General features: G+C 41.2%; 2 protein-coding genes across 7 annotated transcripts; one reads left to right on the top strand and one right to left on the bottom strand.

Annotated features, from left to right (window-relative positions):
• Nucleotides 1–6433, bottom strand: RAD51AP1 (RAD51 associated protein 1). 2 transcript variants are annotated; one of them, XR_010438494.1, is made up of 9 exons: nucleotides 6258–6389; nucleotides 4274–4323; nucleotides 3904–4030; nucleotides 3151–3260; nucleotides 2752–2826; nucleotides 2174–2326; nucleotides 1386–1532; nucleotides 690–851; nucleotides 2–526 (listed from the first exon to the last, which is right to left on the bottom strand). XR_010438494.1 is itself a non-coding variant. In XM_064701016.1 (8 exons), exons 1-8 carry the CDS (start codon nucleotides 6275–6277, stop codon nucleotides 399–401), a joined length of 810 nt encoding a protein of 269 aa, XP_064557086.1. In that variant the 5' UTR covers nucleotides 6278–6433; the 3' UTR covers nucleotides 1–398. The 2 variants fall into 2 exon arrangements, 1 of the variants encoding a protein (XP_064557086.1); XM_064701016.1 differs by lacking the exon at nucleotides 690–851 and having other exon boundaries at nucleotides 1–526; nucleotides 6258–6433.
• On the top strand, nucleotides 6303–26160 carry FERRY3 (FERRY endosomal RAB5 effector complex subunit 3). Of its 5 annotated transcripts, none has more exons than XM_064700976.1 (14): nucleotides 6303–6437; nucleotides 7595–7789; nucleotides 8044–8189; nucleotides 9311–9492; nucleotides 10928–11027; nucleotides 11107–11228; nucleotides 12443–12549; nucleotides 14097–14294; nucleotides 15783–15911; nucleotides 16958–17026; nucleotides 18516–18718; nucleotides 23575–23632; nucleotides 24889–24956; nucleotides 25902–26160. In XM_064700976.1, the coding sequence occupies exons 2-14, from the start codon at nucleotides 7612–7614 to the stop codon at nucleotides 25992–25994; spliced, it is 1653 nt and encodes a 550-aa protein (XP_064557046.1). In that variant the 5' UTR covers nucleotides 6303–6437; nucleotides 7595–7611; the 3' UTR covers nucleotides 25995–26160. The 5 variants fall into 5 exon arrangements, with proteins under 5 accessions (XP_064557046.1, XP_064557053.1, XP_064557067.1 ...); XM_064700983.1 differs by lacking the exon at nucleotides 6303–6437 and adding an exon at nucleotides 6630–6800; XM_064700997.1 differs by lacking the exons at nucleotides 6303–6437; nucleotides 7595–7789; nucleotides 8044–8189; nucleotides 9311–9492 and adding an exon at nucleotides 10169–10428.
• Nucleotides 26161–27200: the final 1040 nt, after the last annotated feature.

The raw sequence follows: 27200 nt of genomic DNA, 5'->3' as shown, positions 1-27200 counted from the left end.
TACAGTTACACATTATAAAATATTTTATTTTAGGTTTTTTTTAAAAATACAACATTCTAAAAAACATTTCCCTATCATCATACTGCCATAGTGCTGTCTAGACTACATTAATGCCAAGACTTAAGGTACTTAAAATTAAAATTATCACAAACCAACATCTCTGAATATAATACATCAAAAAGCTGGTGGCCAGATGTCACTCTGATTAAACAACATTAGTATTCAGTAGCACTTAAAAGATGCCTAGCAATTTGCAGAATAAAAACTCATCTTAACATGAGACACATCTGTAATAAGAGTCCTCCAAAATGGATGATTCCAGGATGCTGCCACCCTTTGCTTATCAGCAAAACCCTTTCCACAGTCTTTTCCTCTGTGTGGCACTTTGTCACTGACCATTAACTGCTGGTAGCACTGGGATGGAGAGGTTTGACTCTTGCCAGTCTGGAGAGCCCAAGTCTTAGGCAGTGAGTAGGTGACTTAACAGGAACACATTTCACCGAGGCATTACTGCTTCCTGAGGGAGCTGGAGATGATTTTGAAACAAAAAGAAGGTATTAAAGGTTTAAAGGAGGAAAAAAGTATCATATGACTGCTATCTTTTAATAGTTTTCCTAGCAGGACAAAAGAAGCATTCTGAAAAGGATGCAAAAAGGTCCAAACCACAGGGACACGTGGAAATCACTCACCAGGAACTCCTCCCTCTGGGAGCCAGTGCAGCAGGAATGGTGCACAGGTTAATTACCCAGCCACACACTGCAGCAACAATGGGAAACTGTTCCCAGTGCCCTGGGCATTTTCAGGCACTCCACAGAGAGACACTGAACACAACTCCAATGGGGAAACAAGGATTTGAGAGAAAGGAGCCAAACAGAAAGAACCATGTACAGAAAAGAAGAGCAAATATGAAGAAAAATCAAAGAATCAGGAGTCAGCAGCAGTATTCTCAAACACCTTGAGAATATAAAGCTTTTAAGCATTTTCTTTATTAGTGCAGCTAAAATACTCCAGCATTTATTTTTAATATTCTTTGTTTAGAACAGACAATAATTTAGCACATGCCAGAAATAAAGAAAGCTCTAAATAAGAGAGAAATGGACATGAAAGGATCTTTTGATTAAGGTCTGATCCCCAGTTTGGAAAACATTTTGCAAATCCCATGCAGATAAAGCAGTTAAGCATAATGCTGCAAGTAAAACATAGATATAGCTTCTCTTCCTTTCTCTCTTTTTTGTTTTAAAGAAAATCTCTATAAAATTTATACATAGGGCAGGCATTTTCCTGGAATAGCTGAATAGCCTTTTTTTTTTTTTTTTTTTGGGAGAGATTGCTAAAAGCTTAAGTCAACTCATGTATATGTCTTATAGCTGCAGCCTCACCCATACCTGGTGGTGTCCATTTAGGCTTTTTGTCTGTGACAGGACTTGATGCATGTAGAGGCCTCCCAGCTGCTTCCAAGGGACTGGACATCACCTTCTGCCTTGGCTCAGAGTTGTGCTCCATTATCCAGGAAGGAGAAACTATAGGTGATGCTGGGATGGAAAAGAATGACTTTAGAAAGATGCTCTTTAGCAGAGAAATCATCACTTAAGATGACAGACCACTGCACAGCAGAAATAATGAGGATGGTACTAGCTGTCTCATCTTGAAGTTTGTAAATATTTACCCAGACACCTTGCCTGTTAGGGAATGACACAGACATGGATGCAGCTTGCTCTTCCAAAGATGACAGTCATAGCAAGGAAAGAAGGCAGGCTACTTGCTTTTTAAAATAAGCTTAAACAAAGCCAACAGTGAAAGCTCCAACACCTGATACAACCCAGAATCACTGTTTTGACAAAAACCCCAGAAAATAACTGCAAAAATGAACAGAAGTTCTTTAAAGAGATTAAACTTTCCTGGACAAGGAGGGCAGAAGGAATTTCTCCTGACATACAAATGCAGAGAAGCAGTGACATTTTGCTGGTCTGAGAGTGAATAAGCTCCAGTGAGTAAATTTAGTGTGAAAGTGCAAATGAGATGTCTTGAGTATGAGGGATGATGCTTCAGTAAGGGGGAGGGCAAGGGAAAATGCAGTCAAAGCAGCATGAATTTCACTAAAAATCCAAACTAAACATAATGCATCACATCCAAAGCACATGTAAGGAGAGGGTTTTGGTGGAGAAGAACTTACTGGGTACAGACTCTGGGTCAGAATCATCAGGATCATGGGCTCTGTCATCACTGTCAACCACCAGTGACTTGTGATGTGCTGGAACTTTGGTTGCTGCTGTCCTTTGCCTCCCATCACCCTCAGGTGCATCCTCATCCATAACCCGATTGAGGCCTACAAAACAGAAAGTGATTCAATCTGCTTAAATTCACAGTAAATTTATTTTCTTCCTCTAAAATGATTTGCTATCTGAGTGCCCAAAATTAATTTTGGTGATATGAAGTTATACTGTTCAGAAACATATCACTGACACCTGTTTTCATGTACTTCTCATTTTATTTTCTCATTGTCAAAGTTATCAACATTTATCTGTAATCAGGCAAATAAAATGAAGACCAAAAATTCACCAATCCACAGGTTTGCTCATTTTAAGACTGGGGCCAAATTTTTAATGAAAGAATTGACACATCCTTCAACTTTTATTTAAGATAAAGATCCTTTTTTCCACATCAACAACAACAACAAAATAAACCAATGGAAACAAAGAAGAGATAAGGTATTTAAATGTTTTTTGTGAAAAGAGTGTGAGAACAACTTACCTAAAAGTTCACTGTCTACACTGCAGTTGGAAAAAGGAGGTCTCCTCTGTGCATTTTCTGACTCAATATTCTTACCTGTTTTAAGATCCAGGGGAAAAAATTTAAAATACTGTACAAAAACACATTATAAAAAGTAAAAAGAGCAAGAAATTAAAATAGCTGAAGTTTTTATCTGTCTCTAATCCAAGTATATATTAGGAAAACCTTATAGAAGAGTTACTTCTCTCACAGAAAAAAAACCTCAAGAACATAAAAAAACAGACAATACCTAGAAACTCTCTCTTATCATGACATCATGAAATAAAATATAATTTTCAATCTATTTCAGTGTAAAATAAATTCCCATGTTCAAATTCACTGCATATAAATAAAGAGTGTTGCATGGAACTACAAAGTAACCTTGCTCTTCTGAATTTTGCACTTCTTGGGGATCAGAAGATTTTTCTTTGACAGATAAGGCTAAGGCAACTTCCAAATCTCTTTTATAAAGTTTCTCATCCAAGGATAACCTAGGGAAAGAATGACAACATGTTAAATAATAAAACAATTACATGAGTGTTATCGAACTATTTCTTGCTCAGTGAACTCTTTAAATTCAGATACTTGTGAAGAGATTCATATTTCAATACATTTTTATAGCATATTTTGTTACAAATATCACATTTTGAAATTATTTAGACAAAATACACACTAACTTTTAAAGCACTCTATACTTTAAAGCATTATGATTGTAAAACAGTGTATGTGTGCATATATATACATATATAAAAATATATGAACTATTAACTGGCATTACTACAGAAAAAAAAAGTGATTGCCTTTGTTTGAAATGCCACATCAAAATGTAATATTTAAACATTACTAATAAAAATTAGATTTCTCTTCTTCATTGACACAGACTTTGTATCTTCCTTTAAATATGTTCTTTTAGAAGAAATCAAATTTGTCTTTATATTTCTCTGGTTTAGGAGTCCCTAAGAAACTCAGAATTTTTAGAGTTATCTGAAGGTGCATTAATACAGCTCAAAATTTTTATTACAGTCATGTATTACTTGTTTGTTGTCAGCTGTTTAAAACTCTAGGGGAAAAGAAACCAAACCCAAATATTCTTATTAAAATCCAGTTTTACATAGAGTTGACCACATTTCTTACCTCTTACTAAGTGTCTGTGTCTGTGATGGAGTCACTTCTTTGGGCTTTTTTGACTTCTCTTTTTTCTCCTTCTTTGATTCCTTGAGCTGTGTTCTGGACTTTTTGCTTGAAGGTGCAAAGTCTTCATCTGTTGGAAAACAGCAACAAGCTCTCATGAGTTTTCCTATATTCTTAAATTTCATCATTTTCATTGCACACTGAAAATATATCAAGATAACTTTTTCTGGAAATTAATCCTATTTTAAAAGAACACAACAACTGCACTATCCTTAGAAGTATTTAAAATGAAAATTCAACAGACTCTCTCTTACATGTGCTTTTATGTAAGAGGCAATTTCAAATTCTTGATGTACAAGAACATCTCACTTACCATCATCTTCCAAATCCCCAAACTGAGAATAATCAACAACTTTCTTGTTCCTGTGGCCAAAAAAAAAAAAAAAAACACTATCAATCCTTTCTGACTGAGCAACTTGATTTGGTAACACTTTTGGGTAGAACTTGTTTGACAAGGAAAAAAAAAGCAATACATGTTCAGGTGGACAGAATCACAGAATCATGGATTATCCATGAGTTGGACAGGAATCACAAGGATCATCCAGTCCAGCTCCTGGCCCTGCTCAGGACACCCCAGCCATTCTACCCTGCACATCCCTGAGAGCATTGTCCCAACACCCCTGGAGCTCTGGCAGCCTTGGGGCCATGACCATTCCTGTTGCAGTGTTCCACCACTCTCTGGGGGAAGAACCTTTTCCTGATATCCACCCTGACCCTGCCCTGGCAAAGCTCCAGCTGTTCCCTGGGTCCTGTCCCTGGGCAGAGAGAGCAGAGATAAATCTACAACCAATGCAACTGTACATGATGGCTCATTAGCAATAGCTTGTAGATTTTTTTAAAAGACTCCACACACACTCTGGACAATTTGTTCAGTCCTCAGTCACTGCCCAGGACAGAAGTTCTGCCTCCTGCCCAGGTGGAACCTCCTGGCCTCAGTCCCTGCCCGTTCCTCTGGTGCCATTGCTGGGCCCTGGAGCAGAGCCTGGGCCCTGCTCGGAGCCCTCCCTGCACACAGGGACACCCAGGGCTGAGGGCCCCTCTCAGCTGGGGCTCCTCTCCGGGCTGGACAGCCCCAGCTCCCTCAGCCTTTCCCTGCCACAGATGCTCCAGGCCCTGAATCATCTCTGCAGCCTCCACTGGCCCCAGTCCAGGAGCTCCCTGTCCCTGCTGGGCTGAGGAGCCCAGGACTGGGCACAGCACTGCAGATGTGCCTCCCAGGGCTGAGCAGAGGGGCAGGATCACTCCTGACCTGCCGGCACTGCTCTTCCCAGTGCACCCCAGGATTCCATTGGCCTTCTTGTGTCCCTGGCTCATGGACAGCCTGTTGTCCACCAGGACCCCCAGGTCCTTCTCAGCAGAGCTGCTGGCCAGCAGGTCACCCCCAGCCTGTGCTGGTGCATGGAGCTGTTTCTCCTCAGGTGCAGAATCCTGCACTTGCCTTTGTTGAATTTTAGACACTTCTCTGCCCATCTCTGCAACCTGTCCAGGTCCCTCTCAAGGCCTGCACAGCACTCTGGGGTATCAGCCACTCTTCTCAGCTTTGTGTCATCTGTGAACTGCTGAGGGGACATCAAACCCTTCTTCCAAATCATGGATGAGCAATTTAAACAATTCTGAGCCCAGTACTACCCCCCCTGCAGGGCTGCATCCAGCCCTGGGCCCAGCACAGCAAGGACAGGGAGCTGCTGGAGCCAGGCCAGAGCAGGGACACCAAGGGGATCAGAGGATGGAGCAGCTCTGCTGGGAGGAAAGGCTGAGGGAATTGGGATTGTGCAGCCTGGAGAAGAGAAGGCTTTGGGGTGACCTCACTGTGGCCTTGCAGTGCCTGAAGGGAGCCCACAGGAAAGATGGAGAGAGACTCTTGACAAGGGCCTGGAGTGACAGGACAAGGGGCAATGGCTTTACACTGACAGAGAGGAGATTTAGATTGGGTACATGGAAAAATTTTTTCCTGTGAGGGCTGGTGAGGCCCTGGCACAGGCTGTCCATAGAAGCTGTGGCTGCCCCATCCCTGGCAGTGTCCAAGGCCAAGCTGGATGAGGTTTGGAGGAACCTGGGATAGTGGAGGCTGTCCCTGCCATGGCAGGGGGGTAGAACTGGATGGTTGTTAAGGTCCCTTCCAACCCAAACCATTCTACGAGAGAACCCAGGGGGACACCACTAATGCCAGGCCTTCAACACGACCCTGTGCCACTGATCCCGACCGCTCCGCTGGAAGAGAAAGGGGCCACCCTGGAATCCCGCAGAGACCCCGAGGGGATCGGGCGAGCCCCGGTCCCTCAGCCCGGCACACGCACCTCCTGGCCGGCCGCGCCATCCCCGCCGCCGCCGGCGCCGCTTGGCGCCTTCGCCACAGGCGCAGCGCCGAAAGTGCCGCTGCGGACGCGCAGCTGCGATGACGGGAGCGGAGAGGCGGAACATCCCGGCTCGCCCTTCCCCGCGGCCCGGTTAACCCGCGGTTGCCCGCCCGGAGCCAGGTGAGCCGGGACGGGATGGACCGGGCACGGGGGGAGGCTCCCGGTGCCCGTGGGCGCTGCCGCTTGCAGCGGAGGGAATGCGGGCACCGGGAGTGCCCGCGGCGGGGAGGGCGCGGAGGGGCTCCCGCAGGCCGTGTCCTGCCGGCTTTGAGCCTGCAATTCCAGGTCCTCTTTGGAACACTCCCTCTCTATCAGCTGCCTTACTGCACCGGGGAGCAGCAGAAACAGCGTGGTCGGCTTTGTGTTTCCCAGGATTTCCCTTTGAATCCGCTCCCAGACAGGCCGGAACACCGCCTCGCATCAATACTGGTTGTCCTGTGATGTTTTTGAAACGGACTTGTTTCGTCTGTGTCTAACACATAGGTTTGTTCACTGAAAAGCCCCGCCAAAAAAAACCCAAAACAAATCACCGAATCCTAAACCCGTGAATTTCTGCTGTAGAAGTTTTTATTTTTATTGTTTTTTTCTTTTCCTCGGGGTGTGGTTTTTAGCGCTGGGGAGGGTTCAGCTGAATCAATGTGTCCAGCTTTGTAGGGGATGTTAAAAACGGAGGCGTGTGAATGAGCAGAGGAGCCCTGTGGAGGGTAAAAATACCAGCACAGTTATCCCAGCCTGTATTTCACTCTACACAGCCCCCTTTGCATCTCTTTTGGCTTATTTTTAATGCAGGTTACAAAAAGACAAAATAAGCTCTTTCTAAAAATCGTTGCAAACATCCGCTCCCCCACTCCCCGGCCTTGCACCTGCAGAAAGGAGGAAATAAAATCTCTGTGCACTCTGCAGGATTTCAGCTTTTGAGGCATCCATGACAGAAGTCAGGGTTTTTTGGTTCATTTTCTATTTATCAGGAGTCCCATCTAGCCTGCTTCTGCTTCAAGTCAGGAGATTTTACACTGTATTTTTTAAGAGCAATTACCCAAGTTTATATATTGACACACTCAAATACATTTTAGAAGCATTTGATATTTTGGAAACTGGTATTTAATGCTTCAGTTCAAGATGCAAGTATTTGGAAGTCAAAACTCAGTATCTGTGAAAATTTGGGGAGTTAAGTATTTTTGGCTGTTAATTATGAGCAAAACCATGGCTTTTCATTACCATTTTGTACTTATGAGTTTACAAAAATGTAATTCTTGTTTCTTCCATTTCTGTTGCAGGAAACAAACTCAAGAGGATGAAACCTAATAAAGGAAAGACTATAACTAGAGAAAGAGACTATGTGTACAAATTCAGTGCTGGAAATGAACATTTTGTGCTTACAGTGCCTCTCAAATTCCCTGTGCAAGAGAATATCAGTCATTTGCATGGACGTCTGATGGTTCTGCACAATCTGCCATGCTTTATAGAAAATGGTATGAACTGATTTCTTAAATTAATGTCCTGTATCCTTGTCCACAAGCATCTTACAGCTTGCTCTAAGAAACCAAAAGAACAGTGTTTTACTGGAACAGTGTTTACAAAATTGGTTTTTAAACAGCAGGACATCAGAGAAAATTACTGTCAGTGCTAGCAAGGAAAAGGTTTTCAGGTGAAAAACTATACTTACAGATTTCCTGGGTGATTGTTGATGTGTTCTGTTGATGGACCATTTCTTCTTGTTTAATAGACCTGAAGCAATCTCTTAGTAAATTTGTAGAAGAGGAAACCATAAAAGATTATGACAGAGAAGCTGAGGTGGCTCTGGAAGCAGTGAAATCGGGAAAAGTAGACATCAACCAGCTGGCAGATACCTGGGCTAAAGCTTATAAAGAGGTAAGATTAAGGCTGGAAAGTTAATATTCAAGGCTTGCTTTGTGAGAGTATGTGTACACACACAATCACAGTTGCAATCACAGTTGTGAGGATGGAATGTTACACTAAAATTCGCTGCAATTCTTGCAGTTTTTTCTTTCTGTCTGAAAGTGAGCATCAAGTCTTCATCCTACAAGTTCTTAGTCAAGTTTTTCTTAAATTTAATAGAGTAGAAAGATAGAAAATGGAGAGGCAAAAAATGGAGAGAGGCAAAAAATGGAGGTTTGTTCATTCAACAGTTAATACTCAAACAAAACATAGGCATAAGGCTCATAGTGGCTTAGAATTAAAGCAAGAGGTAACGAAGTGACACTCGTATCCTAAAACTCAGTAACACTAATTAAGGTTAGAAGGAGAAAGTGTATAGTTGAGAGAGACTTTTCAGTTCATTTTTTGGGTTCATATTATTTAGGAAGGATTATGTAGGAGGCTTTAGTTGGAATAATGTCTCCAGTTTCACATGGGATCTTAAAAATAGTGGAATGCAAAAGAACTGGAGGAGTCCTAGTGAAAAGAAAAAATTAATGACAAGCCTGCAGTGTTTAAAGAGAAGTTTATAGGAATTGAATTTGCTTCTCATGAAATATAGAAAAAGGTGAAAAATCTCATTAAAAGCTTGCAAAATTGGCATTCTTGGGCTGTTCTTTGTTCAATAAAAATAGCTTTTCTTGAATCAGGGTTGTTGATGGAATTCTTAGTGACATCAGCAGTTAGTCATCCTCACTAGCAAAGCATTTTTGTTTGCACAGCTGGTGTTCTGGGCCTTATCTAAAATTCATCAGGTGCAAATATTATTGTGGATATTGCTGTTCTTTCCAAGCTGGTGTTGTGTGAAAATTGGTAATTCCTTACTGTAGTCCAAGCCTTAATGATTCTGACTTTAGTTGCTTTGAAAGATAAAGAATGGGAGAGGAGAAAATTGAAAGCTAAAGTAGAATGCCAGGAAGCTTAAATTAGGGAAGATAGTTTATGTATGGTACAGGCTGTGTGTGGGCCCCCATGGTTTTACCCCACCATTATGAGGGATCTTTATATGTCCTAAGAGGTATCTTATCCTTTAAAATCTCTTACCTTTTCTTTAGACAACATTAGAACATGCCAAACCTGAAGAAACCAGCTGGGATGAAGATTTTGCAGATGTTTATCATGATCTGATCCATTCTCCAGCTTCTGAAATGCTATTAAACCTGGAACACAATTATTTTGTTAGCATTTCAGAATTAATAAGTGAAAGGGACGTGGAGCTGAAAAAGCTACGTGAAAGGTATTACTTTTTTATTATTTAGGTTCTCCTTTCTCTTATTAGGTAGGGGTACATGCCACTGGGTGTGTAAACTCTTAGGACAACATGTATAGCTTGTATTTGTCTGTGTAAACCTCAAGTCAGACAACACTTGGCTGGCACAAGGGTATTTAGAGCAAGGGGGAATGGCTTCAAACTGAAAGAGTGAAAATTTAGATTGGATATTAGGAAAAAAATCTTTACTCAAGGTGTGGTGAGGCCCTGGCACAGGTTGCCCAGAGAAGCTGTGGCTGCCTCATCCCTAGAGGTGTCCAAGGCCAGGTTGGATGGGGCTCTGAGCAACCTGGTCAGGCGGAAGGTGTCCCTGCCCATGGCAGGGGTTGGAATGAAATGAGCATTCATGTCCTTTCCAGCCCAAACCATTCCATGATGTCATTAGGGTCAGCTACCTTATATTACTTTGGTAGCCTTCTATTATTTTCAGTGATTGAGGAGTATATAAGTTTTGATTTTCAGAAAGCATTGAGTTTGTGTGGGCACACAGTTTGTGGTAATTGGGAGTGGGGCTGTGACCCAGCCTCATCCCAGTGGGCTACAGGTGATAAAAGCAGGTGAGAAGGCAATGAGGCATGGAGTGCCCAGGTGTGCTGACCACCAAAGGGAACAGAGGGCACACAGGTGCAGTTCCTGTAAGGTGAGGGGTGTGAAAAACTGGGCTGAAAGCCAAGATGAGCAGATGTCTGTAGCTTTCTAGTGATGTTACTCTGTATGGGTTGAAACTTTCTGAAATGGTATGGTGGCACTCTGAGTGCCATGGTCATCTCAACTGTGATGGATGCTGTGACACATTTAAGTCCAGAGTTCTGGAATAAGCTTGCATAGCTGCAGGTGACTCCTTTGTCCACAAGAGGGAACACGTCGAGTGTGGATTTTTCTTTTTGTGTCAAAGTAACTCCAGTAGGTCTGGTTTAGCATTCTGAGTAGCAATATTCCTCTTGAGCTGTGTGTGTTTAAGCTCACCCTAGACAGTGCAAAATCACTTCATGCTATGGTTTCTAATGGACTGAATTGTATGTATTTCTAGTTTGAGGGTCGATGTTGCCAGTATGGTGTTAGCAAATCTTATTGCTGCTATTGCCTCTTCTTAAGCATGCATACAGAAGAGCAGTATTGTTGTAGAGCTCAGGTGTACTGTGGCTGTGAATTGACTCTGTTGGAATTTATCACATCCCTGTGTTGGTGGCAGCTGAGACTGTCCCAAATGAGGGTAAATGATGTTCTGTTTACACAGGGGCTGACTGACCTGACCCTTAAGGCCAGTTTGTTTTGTGGATTTTCATTGCTAAATCTGTGACTGTTCATTCTGTCAGTAACAAACAACCAAGTTTGTGGTTTTATCATAGCAAAAGGTGTTCTGCTGCCAGTCTTTTGAATTCTGTGTTTGCTTCCCTTTCAGGCAAGGAGCTGAAATGGATAAGGTGATGCAGGAGCTTGGGAAGTCACTGACTGACCAGGATGTGAATTCCTTAGCAGCTCAGCATTTTGAGTCTCAGCAGGTAACTAGAATATGCCCTGCACATAATCACCTTAAAAAGAACACCCACACCACTCAAATTATCACTGCTCTCCTGTCAGGATTTGGAGAACAAATGGACCAATGAATTAAAACAGACTACTGCTATCCAGAAGCAGGAATATCAGGAGTGGGTGATAAAGCTTCATCAAGACCTAAAGAATCCCAACAACAGCTCAGTCAGGTATTTAATTCCTCTGTGATGCTGAATTTCAGCTGAAATAGTTCAAAGTATATTTGTTTACATAATCTTCTAAGTAGGGTACTATAGTCCTATTTATTATGATATGATAATATCTATAAATAATTTGCTTAGGATAATCAAAGGCAAATAAACCATCATAAAGAAATATGTATAATTTCAGGAGTTTCTTCATTGTGTGATGTTACAACATCTCTGTACCAGAAAGTGTTGTAATGCTCTAAAGTACAGCTTGACATGAGTGGAATTTCCTTCTGTTTTGCCTTCCTCTCCTATATCTGTCTTTAACACTGTTTCACAAAGCTTTCTGTTACCACCTAAGCATGTTCTGGAGAATAATGGTGCTTTAAAAAAATGGTAACAATGGTTTGAATTAACAGCCCTCTTTTTTCTTTCTGTATGTATGTCACTGGACAGCTAAAAAATGGAATTTTTTAGCGTGAACACTTGTGGAGAGAGTTGAATGAGAAGCTTTCCTCTGTTTAAGGAAATGGCAGGGAAATTAGAATTTGTAAATTGGGTGGGGTCCTTATTCTTTATCACTAGGACACTGCTGCTTGGCAGTTGAAATCAGTAGAATTGCTTGCAAGTTTATAAGAGATCTTTGGAAGTGAGGCACTTTGTAAACAGAAACTTCTCACTAATGCAGCGACAAATTGGATGCTGTTCTTTCATGTATTAGGAACAGTATTTGTTGTTTCACTACCAGACAGTTGAATTTAGGGAAAACATTAAAACTGATATCTGAAATGTTTCTGGGAGTTTGAACACTGTGGAACATTTGAGAAGGTGGTTTTTAATTTCCCGTTTTGTGTGGGAAGAAGAAAAGAAATGCTTTATTTGATAACTTGATAAATAAGGTTTTGGCTGCTGTAAATAGGTTGAAGAGAACTCTTTTTGTTTTCCTTTTATTCCTACATTCTTACTATGTTATAACTAGGTATTGTGACTTATTTTTAATTCTCAGTCTTGGAATGCTTTACAAATGGGCTAAATAATGTAAATCTAACAGTGAAGTTTCCTCTTCCTGCTGCCAGGAAGGCAAAGGTGAAACCTCATGAATGGAGCTCATGCTCATAGGTTTGATCTCTTGGTTTCCACAGACCAGCTGAGAAAACTTGGGATAACTTTCCCAAAGTTGTTGGTCTTGAATAAAAATTAGGATTAACTTTTTGGTACTTCTCTAATTATTTCAGTGATGAAATTAAAGTTCAGCCCAGCCAGCTGAGGGAATCTGTGGAAGGAAATGGGAGAATCTATGAAGAGCAGAGGCTGTTAGAAGAAAGCTTTACTATTCATTTAGGTAAGTGGAGTAAACCCAAGTAAATTAATAATGTATCCAAAGCAAGTATTATTTACACTATTTAACTCTCAATGTGTATAATCCATAGTTTGGAGTTGTTTTGTGTTTGTTCTTTACATGTGTAAGAGAACAGTATAAACTGTATCAAGCAATGTCTGAAATAGGTGGAAATCTTAATGGAAAATATTCTAGAAGTAAATTTTTACCCATTTTGGTTGGGTGACTCATGTGGAAAAGCACAGCAACAGCAAAGTATATTGCCTAAAAATGATGATTTTACTTTTCTTACATGTGGTAGAAAAATGTGTTTACGAAATTCACTTCCTGTGATCAGTTGACAGCAGAATAGATACTTGCAATTTGTATTTTTGTTTGTGCAGTAGAGTCTTCTTGAGCTGTTTTCACCATGTTATGTTGTGCAGGAGTGGTTTAGGTCACTTAAAAAATCATCAGCAGAGTCATCAGACTGAGGAAGTTTGATACAAATTTGCAAAAGAGCAAAAAGGTTCAAAGGCAAGGTTCACTCTATTACTATGTAGATAAAACACAGAGAGAAAAACTGGATTATAACCAAATCTAAAATGATTTAGGCAGAGATGGGCAGCAACAATCCTTCCCAGTATCACAAACTTAGGAATTTGCAAGCTCTGAGGGGCATCTCTGTCAGAGGGAGATGCTGGTGCAGCCTGCTGTGGTGCAGGAAAGCTCCAAGGAAGTCCCTTAGGACCATGGTCCGTAGGGTTGTGAGATGATTGCCTTGAGTCATTTGGAAAATGTTCATCCTCAGGTTGAATTGCTGGAGATTCCAGAGCTCCAGCAGCAATGGTGCTGTTCCCCTTGGGCCATGGGTCAGCTGGGGATGTTTCCAGGCTGTCAGGGGCTGACTGATGATCTCTTCCCCTCCAAGCAGCTCCCACTTCAGCCACACAGCAGTTCCTGGCATAGCCAGGAGATCCTTCAGCACCCAGCTCATAGCACAAATGCTTAGGCCTAGCAGGAGTTCCTGAGCTTGTGGAGTGGTTCTGGGAAGGGTGGGAAGGATACACCACTACCCATCAGTATTTCATCCCTAGCCCTGCAGTACTCCTCAGGAGGAATTGCTTCACAGAAAGGGTTGGAAGGGTCTGCCCAGGGAGGTTTGGAGTCCCCATCCCTGGAAGTGTCCAAGGAATGCCTGGACATGGTACTCAGTGAGCTGGTGACAGAGTGGGGATTGGGCACAGGTTGGACTTGATTTTGAAAGTCTGTTCCAAGCTTAATGATTCTGTGATTCTGCAGTGGGAACAAGGCTCATTTCAGGCATGGGCAAGCCTCGCTTTGTGAGAACACTGCATTTTTATTGCTGCTTTGTGAATTGCTGATCTGTCTGTAAAACTGCAAACTGAATGAGTGGCTGAGAACTTCCTCTGGGTGTTACTGGTTACAGCTCCCTTCCAGATTTTAGGGAAGCACTTTGTGCCCTTCTATTTCAATCTGAGTCCTGAGTTTATGTTGTATTGCACTAAGTTAGTCTTCCACTGGGATTGAGCCACATTTGCTCTGTGCAGGAGCTCAGCTGAAGACCATGCACAACCTGAGGCTGCTGAGAGCTGATATGCTGGATTTCTGCAAACACAAGCGCAATCAGCGCAGTGGGGTGAAGCTGCACAGGCTTCAGACTGCCATGTCCCTCTACTCAACCTCCCTCTGTGGCCTGGTGTTACTGGTGGACAACAGGATCAGCTCCTACAGTGGAATCAAAAGAGGTGAGTCTTCTAATGGGAGGCATTGTCAGGGAGAATGAATAAAATAATAAATTAGAATAAAATCTGGCTGTCTTTTCTCACAGAAAAATATTCTTTGTAAAATTAAAATTCAGTGGAGGGCAGTCATGTTTTGCATATGGTATGGCAAAAGGGTAACAAATGCAAAAAGAGATATGGATGAGGATGGAGGATAGTGTTGTGCTGTTATCTCTCATCTCTTCCCTACATTTTGTGTCTGAGTAACAAACAATATTGAAGAGGACCCCTCAATATTGATTTAGACAAATTTATTATAGGAGTTTTTGACTCTTTTAATACCAGATTATCACAATGAAACCTATTTGCAAAAATGAAAAAGAAATATGCCCAGCTTTTAAAGTGATAGGTAAATATATAAAAATACCATGTCCTTTTGATACATGAATTCTGTTAAAAATGAACAGTAGGAATATGACTTCCCTACTTCTGGAAAGTTTGATTAATTTGATTAAATTGAATTGAGTGTCTTTTGAGCAAGTAGGCACTATGATGATGTTTTCTATCAAGGTTAACCAAAGAAACTTCTGTTTATTCCTGGTTGACTCTCCCATTTCTGTCTTGAAGTTTAATACCAAAGTTAGGAGCCTCATCCCCAGTGGGTTACAGGGGTTCTGCAGGACAGGGAACAGCACTGAAGGCAATGAGCCATGGAGTGCCCAGGTGTGCTGATCACCAAAGGGAACAGAGGGCACACAGGGGCAGTGCATGAACGTGAGGGGTGTGAAGGCTGGGCTGAAGAACAGGAAGGAAGGATGCTTGAAGCCCTCTGAAGTGATCTGGTATTACTCTCTATGGGCTGATGCTTAAAGCCTTTGGAAATTGTATGGTGGTACTCTGTGTATGGTGGCTGTTTCAACTGTGACATCAGCTGCTACAAATACACTTGGAATGCCTTTTTCTGACTATTACTTGTCATTATTCTTGCATGCCATAAAAAAAAAGCACAGTGGTGCTTGATATTTTCTGGAAATAGTTGGAGTCAGGCTTGTAGCAAGAAGGAGAGGGAAGTGTACCAAGAAAAACTGCAATTGTGTTTGTTGATTGGTGTTGATGGTTTCCAAGTAGTTCAATTGTTACAGTATTATTTTGTACTTGTACTTATTTTGCAGGTACTTTTTAACTGTTTGAATAGTTAAATGAATAACAAAAGGAGAGTATCTGGTTTTATGAGAGAAGACAGAAATTTAAATAGTGCCATTAAACACAAAATTACATCTTGTAGCCACCAATTAGGTCCTGTAGCCACAGTAGAGGGGAAAGTATTGAGACCATGTCACAATCTGTCAAATAAAATCGTCAATAAATTTTGGAAGAGGAGTCCAGTAGGGCTTTATCTGCTTTTGGAGAGTTTGCCTTTATAGCTGGATTTACTTCATCAGTAGAGTAGAATTACATAAGGTTACTGAGCACAACCTCAGGGCATGCATTTCAATCTTATTTTTTTCCTAGATTTCGCAACCGTTTGCCAAGAATGCACGGATTTCCATTTTCCTGGAATCCAAGAACAACTTGAAATTGTCCAGAAGGTTGTACTTAAGGCCAGAGCACAGCGTAGCAGCAAGACAAAAAGACACCACGGTCAGTGACAACCAAAATTACCCTCCTTGAAATAGAACAGTGGTCAGAGGGATGTTTGTGGGCAGGGCAGAGTCCATGCCACTCTTCTGCAGTTATTTCATCTGTAAAATGGAATGTTTGGGTTCATCAAGAAGCTTTGTGAAATTCACAGAGAATGTGGTGTTTGGGTGTTGTCTTTGCTGCTCCTTTAAAATGAATCAACATATAAAAGTTACATTTTAACAGCATGGGAAGTACATCAGGCCATTCTGCTTTCCTGAACTGCCTGTAGCAGCACAAACTTTATCTGTCTTTATGTTTTTATTGCCATTTACATTTAAATCTCTAAAAATTGCAGAAAAAGGAGTTTATTACTTTTCCCCCCCTTACTTTAAAGTAAATGCTGAAAACCAAATAAGAAATAGACTAAATGTGTATTTAGCTCTCTTATGCTGGCCAAAGTTTTGGGAATGGTTTTCCTTACATTCGTGTTTGCAAGTGGCTGGGAAATGCTCTGACCACATGGTGTTTAGGCAGTGCAGTTGTACATCATGTAACTTTGGTTTCCCTCCAGAGAGCTACTTATGTGATCTAAATGCATCTAGAACATGAACAAATATGAGTACACAGAAAAACAAGTTCCCTTGAGAACCTGCATATTGCTGCATCTCAAGGGAAATGGTGAAAGCTGGTTTTATGCTGCTGATTTATGTAAATCTCTTAGGAACAAATTTGTTTTAATTTGTTGAAATTAAAAGAAAGTGATAGCAAGATACTATGTGATTGTGGGGGCAGCTTCCAAAGGTTCTTGTTATGTCTGAGAATACTGTTTGCTGTTGTCCAAATGAAGAAATATCATGGGATGGTAAGTAAGAAAGGCAGGCATTTGAGGTAGGATTCAGTTTGGGATGTGTTGAAGACAGCAAAAACTCTTCTACCCATCCCCCTTGCATTTTGAGGACTTCATGGTCAAAATTCAAGCCAGATATCAGTACATGAACCTTTTCATGCCCAAGTGTAATTAACAGAGGATATGATTAGTATTTGTTCCATGTGTTCTTATGCAGAAAACAAAATCAGTGGGAATGAAGATAAATTAAAGAATATCGAACGCAACCAGTCGAACATTTTGCCGGGTGAGTTGTGTGGCATTGACCCCAATCTTCCTGAAGCAAATTGTGTTTTATACATCCACATTTTTAGCTCTAAAGTCAGAACATAAATTTTAACCTGAACCCAAGCTGACCTCAATCAGAGGAGAAGGATGTTCCTGTGGCTGAGGCAGAGAACTGGGTGTCAGGACATCTGGTTTCTATTCCCAGCTTTGCCACTGCATCACATGGCATGGGGCAAATCACTTCTCTTTGCCTAAAATTTCCTTCTGGAATTTGAGGATGAAAAAAAAACCCTCTGAGCATCTTGTGGGAAAGATAAAACTTCAATGCTATCAGCTAATTTTATTTGTGAAAATGGCTATATATATATCACTGCTGTGGTACAGAAAAGCAGTTTTGAGTGGATTTTTTAACTTTCAGAAATCCCTTTCTCAGGGGAAGTATCTTCTGTGTATATTGTGATGTTTAGTAAGGAAAGCTGCTGTTGAATTTGAAGATGAATATGCAGTTGGAGAAGGAGTTAAGTCCATACAACCTGTGGTTGAGTGAGGGCTTATTAAAATTGATTTTAATAAGCCCTCTTAAATATTTTTAGAGGGAGTGTACTGTAAATCAACTTGGACCAGATAAATCCAGGTGTCTTGTAGCAGTGTAGAGTGTGTTACTGCTCGTAGATGGTCACTGCTGGGGATTCCTGCCTCCTTTGCAGTCATCCAGAAGGAGTACAGGCCCATTCTGCAGCTGTTCCAGTTCAAAGAAAAGATCTTAACTTCAGTGGCCAGTGGGAATAGGTTTGAAGGAAGATGTTTATTTGTAGACTGAAACAGTGGGGGCATTGCACACCTGCTTTTCCCTTGACTGTACTGTAGACTTTAGATCTCCAGTGCAAAGGACCGATGGAGAGACCTGGATTTCACTGCCTCTCACCTTTGATAAATGAATACTAAATCTAAAAATGTCCCCAACAAGATGTCTTGGTTCCTTTTTTCAAGCAACTCTGTAACTCATCTTCCCACTACTCTGAATTATTTTAAATTCTAATGGTCACTGATCCCCTTGTGTTCCAGTGCCATATCTCAGTTGTTACATAACCCACTATCTTTTTCCACAGGCTCTGTGCATCCTTTATTTGAACCCATCCTTTTTTGGCCTTTCCGCCTCCCACATCTGTCTGCAATTCCGTGCTTGCATTGTGTATTTTGAGTATTGCACCTCCTCTGGGTTTGTTTTTCTGTTTTGTGCTATATAGAGATCATATCCTGTACTGGCACTGTTATGGTTCATTACACCATGTGGCCATGATGCCACTGGAACCCATCAAAGCAGGGGAGAGAGTGTGGGATGGATGTAAAACAGTGACAGTCCAAGGGATTTTAGATCTCCTGTGTATGTCCTCATACTGCTGTATATTTGTATTTGCCTTTTATCTTTCTTACACTTCCAAACAATTGGATTTCAGTACAGATCACTACCATGATTTCTTCCCTTCCTGCTTTGCCTTATTGTGCAGGAGAGTTCTACATCACAAGGCACTCAAACCTCTCAGAAATCCACGTTGCCTTTCACCTGTGTGTGGATGACAACGTCAGGTCTGTGAACGTGACCGCCCGGGACCCGGCCATCATGGGGCTCAGGAACATCCTCAAGGTCTGCTGCACACACGACATCACCACCATCAGCATTCCCCTCCTGCTGGTGCATGAAATGTCAGAAGTAAGTAAATGGAAATGTTTGGGCTTGTTTTATATCCTTGGATTTTTGCAGATGGTGAGTTTCATGCTGATATAGGCCAAATAGGGTGGTTTTACTCACTCACAGACCTCTGCCACACCACATGGTGTTTGTATCTACATGGTGACCCAAAGTAAGGAGCTAGATTAAAATCAATTAAAAACATCTCAGCCAGCTGAATCACTCAAAGTTTTTATTCCCACTCTTCCTTTTGGACAATTCACTTCCTAGATCCATCTCATGCAGTGGTACAAGTATTAATAGAAGATGGGACTACACAACTGGAAGCTCTTGCTTAGAAACTCTTATCTTCAGAGTTGCTGATGCAGTAGAGATACCAGATCCCCTCTTTTAATTATCATTATCTGTAAACATTAAAATTAACTTTTGGGAGCAGCAGAACTGGCAAAGCTTGGCTTAGAGTTCTGTAAACCTTCTACCACCTCAGCCCTACACAGGAACAACCAAATTTCACCTTCACTTTGACCTGTCTCCTTTACTGCCTAATTTCTGTCCCTGTTTCCTCTCTAAGTCCCCTCAAATACTGGCTGGGCAAGAGGCAGCATATTGCTGATGCTCTGTGTTCTTACTGTGCTGAGTTTTGTGTTTTCTTCTGCAGTGAGACTCTGGTGTAGGGCTCGTCTCTCAATCAGCTGTAAGATTTCTCAGTGCACAGCAATTTAAAACTATTGGCAGCCTCTTTTCTCTGTCACACCTGTCTCACTGGGAAGAAAAGGGGTGGGAAGGCAGGGAAAGAAGTGATGGGCAGGGAGTACAGCCATATGCCTCCTATCCTGAAGAGCTGTAAACCTAAAGAAATGAGAAAAAGAAGATAATTCTGTCATCCATGCAAGAATATCAGTAATAATTACAGTCTGTTGGAGAGGTTTCTATTTTAAATAACCCTTTGATTTTTCACTTTTAGACTCAATGTTGCCTTTCCTTTGTGGAAAGTGGCTGACTCAGATAAATGCTCGCCAGTGGATTACCTTTAACAGTGACAGGTTTTATAATAGAATTTACTGGAACACAGAGTAGAAGTCGTCCTTTTTTGCAGGATCAGGGTCTATCATAATGAAAAGGTAAAAAGACAATAATGAAGCTTCTAAAGGATGTTTCCATACATCCTAAGATGTACTAAGACCTTTCTTTGGGCACAAATACAAGTAATCAATATGCAGGACAGCAGCCTAGGTCACTCAGGGGACCCAGGTGCTGTGTTTCAGAAATTTATTAAATATACCGACCTTTTTCTTAATCAAGGTGCCACCTGATTATGTTCTTCTGGTTTTTGTTTTCTTTAAACCTGGCTAGTTTTAGCTTCTGTTTGCATATCTGTATTTTAAACTGCAAATAAAGCACACGACCAAGTGTTCAACATGCCTTGAGATGTGTGAAACTGAAGAATTAACTTCTTGTCTAGTGCTGGATTCTTAAAAGATCCTGGTAAAACGATTTACCTTTTGTATTAAGATTTTAAGTCTTAGCAGAGTAAGCAGAAGGTGAGCTGGATGGTAACTGTGTGTGTTTAGGCACAACTGCTTTGTATGACTTGCATTAGCAGCTTGCTTATTACAGTGCTTGGCAGCTGGCTGACCTGCTTTGAAGCACACAAATCTGTAACTCCTTGTTGAGGGAAAAGTGAGTAATGACAGATTTCTGAAAGTTGCCCTGAACTCGGTGCCTTTGGCAGCCACAGTTCTGACTCTGCATTTACCACCCACAGAAGAACATTTTTGTGAGGTGGTTAACCAGGAGCCCAGCTGCAGAGATGTTTCCATGCTTCCTTGGACAGGCATTCATTAGCAGTGTTCTCTGTGCTGTTTCCAAAGGTTTTCTCCTAATGTAGATGGATGAGTGGTGTTTATAGCCTCACAAAAGTAATTACAGGATCACAGACTGCTTTGGGTTGGAAGAGACCTTAAGCTCATCCTGTCCCATCACCTGCCATGGGTAGGGACATCTTTCACTCTCCCAGGTTGCTCCAAACTCCATCCAGCCTTTCCTGGAACCTGTGCCAGGACCTCATCACCCTCCAATCTAAACCTGCTCTCTGTCAGTTTGACTGTATTGATCTCAAAGAAGCTGTTAGATTTCATTATTTCTATGAAAAAAAAAATCAAGAGTTCTGTTTTCCTTTGTTTTTCTTATGGCAAGAACAACCAAAACAGATTTCTCTTAAATTAAATGAAGGAAGGAAACTGGATTTGATACCTGAGAAAGGCAAAAGCAGGCAAGTTTGATTTCAGGCCAAGTGAGGTGTTACTGATTACTGGAATCTGCTATAAACTGGGGAATGAAATGGCTCTAACAGCAAGGCATAGCTAAAAATGCCAGAGCTGGCACCCTCCCTTGGTAGCTTCAACATTGCTGTTGTCCACACAGCAGCAGTGACAAAAATGTGACTCTTCAGTGATCTCAGTGCAGTTGTCTCTATTACCATAAATTAAGACAACTTTTTTTTAAAGTAGAAATGAAAGAAGTGTAAGCTGTGTAACAAATATTTATGAACATGATTTATGTCCATAGAGAGGTTATGATGGGTGTATTGATCTCAAATTTCTCATCTGAGTTTCCTGGCTTTAAATTTTCATCTACTCATCCAGTGTTTAGGATTTGCACAGATCCACCAAGTTAAACACCTTGCTAATTCTTACTGAAATTACCCACTGAAGTTTGGTTTGAAATATTTTTCCACATGATGTATGTGGACTTTACTGTTTTACTTACTTGATTACGACATGGTTCTGCAAAGACCCCAGCCCTAAGCAGCCCTATGTAGTGAGCCTATAATAAATTAAATGAAAATAAAAGCAAAAGGATTGCAGCATATCTTTCTCACTGTGAAAAATATGTGAAAGACCAGTGAAGCTGGTCTCTCCTCCCCTCCTTTTTTTTTCCTAAATGAGTGAAAGAAATCTTAATTTGACAAAATGATTGCATCTTAAAAAGGGTTGAAGTGTCTCTTCTAGTGAAAAACACCCAAAGTTCCAGGTGGGTTTTTTTTTAACTTTCTTGAATGCTGTTATCCAAAACTCCCTCTAAGAGGTTGGCTGTTTGCTTTTTTGCTTTCTGATGTCCTTCTTTGTATTTTGCATTGTTGCTTAGCTGATCCTTCATTTCCACAGCAGAGAAAATTCATGGTGATGTGGTGAATTCATGAGAACTTTGGTGTATGAAGATGGATTAGAATTGAATCACTGCTATGTCATTTTCAGTTCTTGTGGCTTGCATGGAGCAACATTCTGTTATCTCCCTGGATGCCCACAAAACTTAATCTCTGTTCCTCTCAAATAGTTCAAGGAATGGTGTCATATCCTGCTGTGTTGATCAGTCTGTTTAAGGCTCAGTTCCCATCACTGATTGCTCAAGGTGCTTCTGAGAGAGAATGTTCTTCTCTCTCTCTGAGAGAGAATGTTTTTTACTAAGCCAAAGCAGTGATCAAAACCAGCTATAAACCTTACTTGTGACAGAGAGCACACATGAGCAGATGAGTTAGAATAAACACTAAGTGTTGCTTCCAGAATGCTTAAAAATTAAAAAAGTCAAAAGGCAACCACAGCAAAAGTACAAATCCAAACTTGTCCATCACTGTTCTGATTACTGTGGTGTATACCCTAAAAGCAGCATGTGATTATATAATGAAAGATTTATGAAAAGATATTTCAAACTTACCCAGGTTTTAACATACAGTGTATTTTGGGGGATTGCAGGAGATCCTCCCACCTGAGGAGGAACTTTGGCTTTCAGTAGTTGTTTAATGAAGCCACACATCCAGTTTATCAGTTATGTTATCACCGGCCATTCTTAGATAACCTTGCCTCTCAAATAACTTTCTTTAATCCTGAAATTAAGCTTTCTGATAACAACAGATTGCACTGTGTGTTTGGCATTGCAAAATAGAGACTGGCTTTAGTGAATAGAAAAATATGTAAAGCTTAAGTTTGAAAAGGTACTTGGAATGATAAGTCAGTTTCTATATATATATTCCTGTATTCAGAGTAGGAAGTGCTCATCTTCATGTTGAAGAGTACAGCAGAAACAAACAGATATTGTTTTCTTCTTCCTGAGAAATGCTTGCAGTGAGTCATTCTGTCTCTGATGGAATTACATCATCATGGTGTAATTGGCTTTCTAGCATACAGCCAAAAAATGTTTCATGAACTTAAATCTTAAATTATTTAGCCCAGTGCTTGTACCATATCTTAAACCACTGTGCTTTTCATGTCATGTTTTGCTATTTAAGTTTAGGTAAGGATTTGCTGGCTGTTGCTATCTGAAACTCCTTCATCAAATGCAGATGATTTGTTTGTTCTCACTCTTACCATAAATGCATCTAAAGGAGAAAGGGCTTCTTCCAGTTCCAGTATTAGAGAGAAGGTTTTGCTGAAGGTTGTGGGTATGCCAAGAAATATTAAACAAAATCAAGAATTTAGAAGTCATCATTGTGCTTTTAAGATGTGATCAGGAGCCTGCCTTTGATTTGCTGAAGCATGAACCTGACAATTATCAGTTGAACATTAGACTTTTTCTGGAGCTCCACAGGGGAATCGAACAGCCCAGTTTCCAGTGGGTTTGACAACATTTTTATTCAACACCTCAGTTTAAAAATGTTTAATATTGTTCTGACACTGGCTCTCCTAGCAATAAAGAGTGGTAGTGCTTTTATGGTCACCTGTAAGGTGTGTACACCTGCCTAGAATGTTCTGAAAACTAGGTCCCAAATCCTTCTTCAAAATTATGTTCTAGGGCAAAAAATGTATTGGTTTCAATAATTTCCCTGCCATTCGTGCTGTTAAGATTTGTGGGGCATTGAGGCTTTTTATTTCTTCATTTAGGAGATGACCATTCCATGGTGCCTGAAGAGGGCAGAGCTCGTGTTCAAGTGTGTCAAAGGTAGGGGAGTGGAGCCCCAGTGGGGTCTGGGGAGCCTGGCCAGAGCAGGGACATGAACTCATTAAAGGGCTGGAACAGCTCTGCTGGGAGGAAAGGCTGAGGGAATTGGGATTGTGCAGCCTGGAGAAGAGAAGGCTTTGGGGTGCCCTCACTGTGCCCTTGCAGTGCCTGAAGGGAGCCCACAGGAAAGATGGAGAGAGACTCTGGACAAGGACCTGGGGTGACAGGACAAGGGGGAATGGCTTCACACTGACAGAGATCAGGTTTAGATTGGATATTAGGAGAAAATAGTCCTCATGACTCAGCATGGTTTTCTGTCTTTCCAAGTGTTGTTTTTACTTTCTGCATTTTTAGAGCTGCACTTAAATAGTTGAACCAGTCACTTTCTTTCAACCACCTGCTTGAGGAACCTCTTCCTGTAGTAACTGACCTTTAGTAGTTTACAATGGATATATCATCTATATCATCCACTTCTATTAAACAAGTATTTTTCTGAGTGCCCTTATTTGCCACAAGAGGATTCCTGTGGCCTTTGGTAGTTCATTACTTCAGCAATAAATTAGTGCTGAGCTTTTTCCCTATAGAGTCATCATAGAATCATAGAATTGTTTGGGTTGGAAGGCACCTTAAAGATTTCAACCTCCTGCCATGGGCAGAGACACCTCCCACTATCCCAGCTTGCTCAGAGCCCCATCCAGCCTGGCCTTGGACACTGCCAGGGATGGGGCACCCACAGCTGCTCTGGGCACCCTGTGCCAGGGCCTCAGCACCCTCACAGGGAAGAATTTCTTCCTCTTATCCAGTCTGAACCTGCTCTCTGTCAGTGTGAAGCCATTGCCCCTTGTCCTGTCACTCCAGGCCCCTGTCCAGAGTCTCTCTCCATCTTTCCTGTGGGCTCCCTTCAGGCACTGCAAGGCCACAATGAAGTCACCCCTGTTTCTCAGTGAAAAGAAGCCATGGAAAGAACTCCTGGCACACTGTTTGGAGAAACCCTCACTTCTGCTGTGCATTACTGTGCTGCACAGAAGGACTGATAATTCTGTCCTCAGTGTAGCTATTCTGCAGAATTCATCATTAGATTTTTCTACGTTTCATTCAGATTGCCCAGGTCTGATTTAAAGGTAGTTGAGGACATCCCTAATTAAGGCAGTTCCCACCCTACTTGAGTCTGAAAGCTCCCTCACTGCCTGCTCATGCTGTAAGTGCTGGGGAGTGTTACACAGGTTATCCAGACTCTGTCAATGCTGCTTTTTTAGGTTTCATGATGGAAATGGCCTCGTGGGATGGAGGAATTTCTCGGACTGTACAATTCCTGGTACCACAGGTAGGTGAAACCAAAGTCATACCCAACCTAGGAGCCTGCTGGTAAGAAGTCACATGTCAGCAGATCTAGTTGTAATTTTTTTGCTTTTGCCTGCCCCTTTTGAGTGAGTTTAATTTAATCTGTCTGGTTTTGTTTCCTTCCCTATAAAAGAGGAGTAAGGGTGGGTTTATAGTTTTGAGTACCCAGTAGTATTTTCTGAGAGGATGCTGAAATTCACCTTTACAAGTAGTGAATGCATCACCTTTGGAAAAGGTACTTTTTTCTGTTAATTACTTAATTACATTTTTCTGTTAATTACTCCAGTGGTCTAGCCTTGTGTTACATAACTTGAGTTGTTTATTGGTCATATTGTCTAACAGCATGGAAAGCTGCAATGCAGAAAGTTCAGTCATGCTTTCACAAAAAAAAAAAAATTACTCCAGGTATTTGAAGTTAGTTCTGATTTAGATTCTGAAATTATTTAATTTGGAGTTCTAGCTGATCTTCAGAAACAGGAAGATATCCAAAGATGCCCAGCATGAGGTTTGTTCTAAAAAGCAGTAAAAGTAGAATTAATGTTAGGAAATGAGTGACATGTATTTCTTGACAAATTAAAAGCTGCTGAGCAAGGAAGAAGCCACAAATAAATTCCAAATTTGAAGTTAGTCTTGAAATGCAGAGAGGGGTCCTGTAGATAACAAGCAGCACTGTCCTGCTTATGTTTGGCAGAAGTAATCAAACCCTGGAAATGGTTATGTGGGTGTCACATAAATATACAGCCAGTATTTTTAGGTCAGTCTTTTAACTGAATTCAGTCAGATTATAACATAGTTTGAAAATTATTTTTGTTGTCTTCTGAGTAGCAGCAATTCTCTTAAATACCAAGAAACAAAGTTGAGAGAGACTTAATTCTTCCAAACTACAAAAAGACAAAGCTTACCTGTGTGTTGTTTTTTTTTTCCCCAGACAATTTCAGAGGAAATGTTTTACCAGCTGAGTAACATGCTGCCACAGATCTTCAGAGTGTCCTCCACACTGACTCTGACCTCCAAGCACTGATTTCTGTGAGGCACTAACCTGTATCCTGTTGGCAGAGGAAGAGACTTAGGAGATTCTGGACTTGGACGTCTCTTTCCTATGGACTCACGACCCCAAAGTGGCATTTGTGGCAATTTCAAGAATTATGTTGTAATAAAAGATAAATGTTGTCTGTTCTTGGCTGGTAGCAGCTGATTTTGGCCTCTTGTTTTGTTTCAGCACAGAATTGATGATGAATTCCTCACCTTTATCTGAAAGTCATTCATTATAACTTGTAAGAAATCTACAGAAATATATAGGTGATTCTCATACATAGGTAGTAGCAATAAGAGCTTATGCTAGGAATGGGGTCTTCTGCCTTCTACAAACATTTGCTGAATTTTCTTAGTGACTTTTGGAAGAATATGGAGCACGTCAGAATAACTCATGGAATTTGTCATAGTGACCCTGGAATAAAGTGTATTACTGCCTCATTTGTCATTATACATTATTGTCACAAGTATATATTAAAAAAAATAATGTGTACTTGTGACAATAATTAGAAATTTTGAAGTTTAGATCTTCCTTTTTGCTTTATTTCCAGATTTCACATTGAGAAGTTTATGAATAACTTTATAAAAATACTAAAGTGTTCTGGACACTGTTATTCAGATAAAATTTGCTGCTTATTCATTAACATTTTATGACTAATCAAAAATGCCAGGGAGACAGCTCAAGATGCAGGTATGAAATTTCTTGGGACAAACTTGAATCCAATCAAAAAAAACCCCAACCAGACACCCCTGCATCCCAGTGATGGGGGATAAGGGGGACCCTGGGAGCTGCTTTTCCCCCATCATGGACAATCTTGGAACTCAGCTGTGGACCCAGGAGCTGGAAGCAGCTTTTCCATGGACACAGGGAAAGTCCTGTCAGGAACTGGGATTCTCAGGATTGTCAGAACCACTGGGCTCGCAGCAAAGCAGCTGTAGGGGTGAGGGTTCCAGGTAGTGGGGTTTCCAAATCCACAGTCCTGCTCTGTGGGAATCATGGGGATCCTGGCAGACCCGACTTTGAATCAGAAACTTCTTCCTATGTACTGCTGGAATTCTGCACAAGAAACTGGAGAATCTGGAAGCCAGTTACTACCCAAATCATTTTCTGTCTTCACAGTTTGTTTTTTTAGTGTTATTTAGCTTAATAAAGGCAAAGATTGAAAAGCTCTGTTTTGGGGAAGCTGCATAATTT

The sequence above is a fragment of the Zonotrichia leucophrys genome, chromosome 1A (genome assembly GCF_028769735.1).
Source record: "Zonotrichia leucophrys gambelii isolate GWCS_2022_RI chromosome 1A, RI_Zleu_2.0, whole genome shotgun sequence".
In the NCBI taxonomy this organism is placed as follows: Eukaryota; Metazoa; Chordata; class Aves; order Passeriformes; family Passerellidae; genus Zonotrichia; species Zonotrichia leucophrys.
Note: the sequence above shows the minus strand (reverse complement) of the source record. Positions and strands in the feature narration are given on the sequence as shown.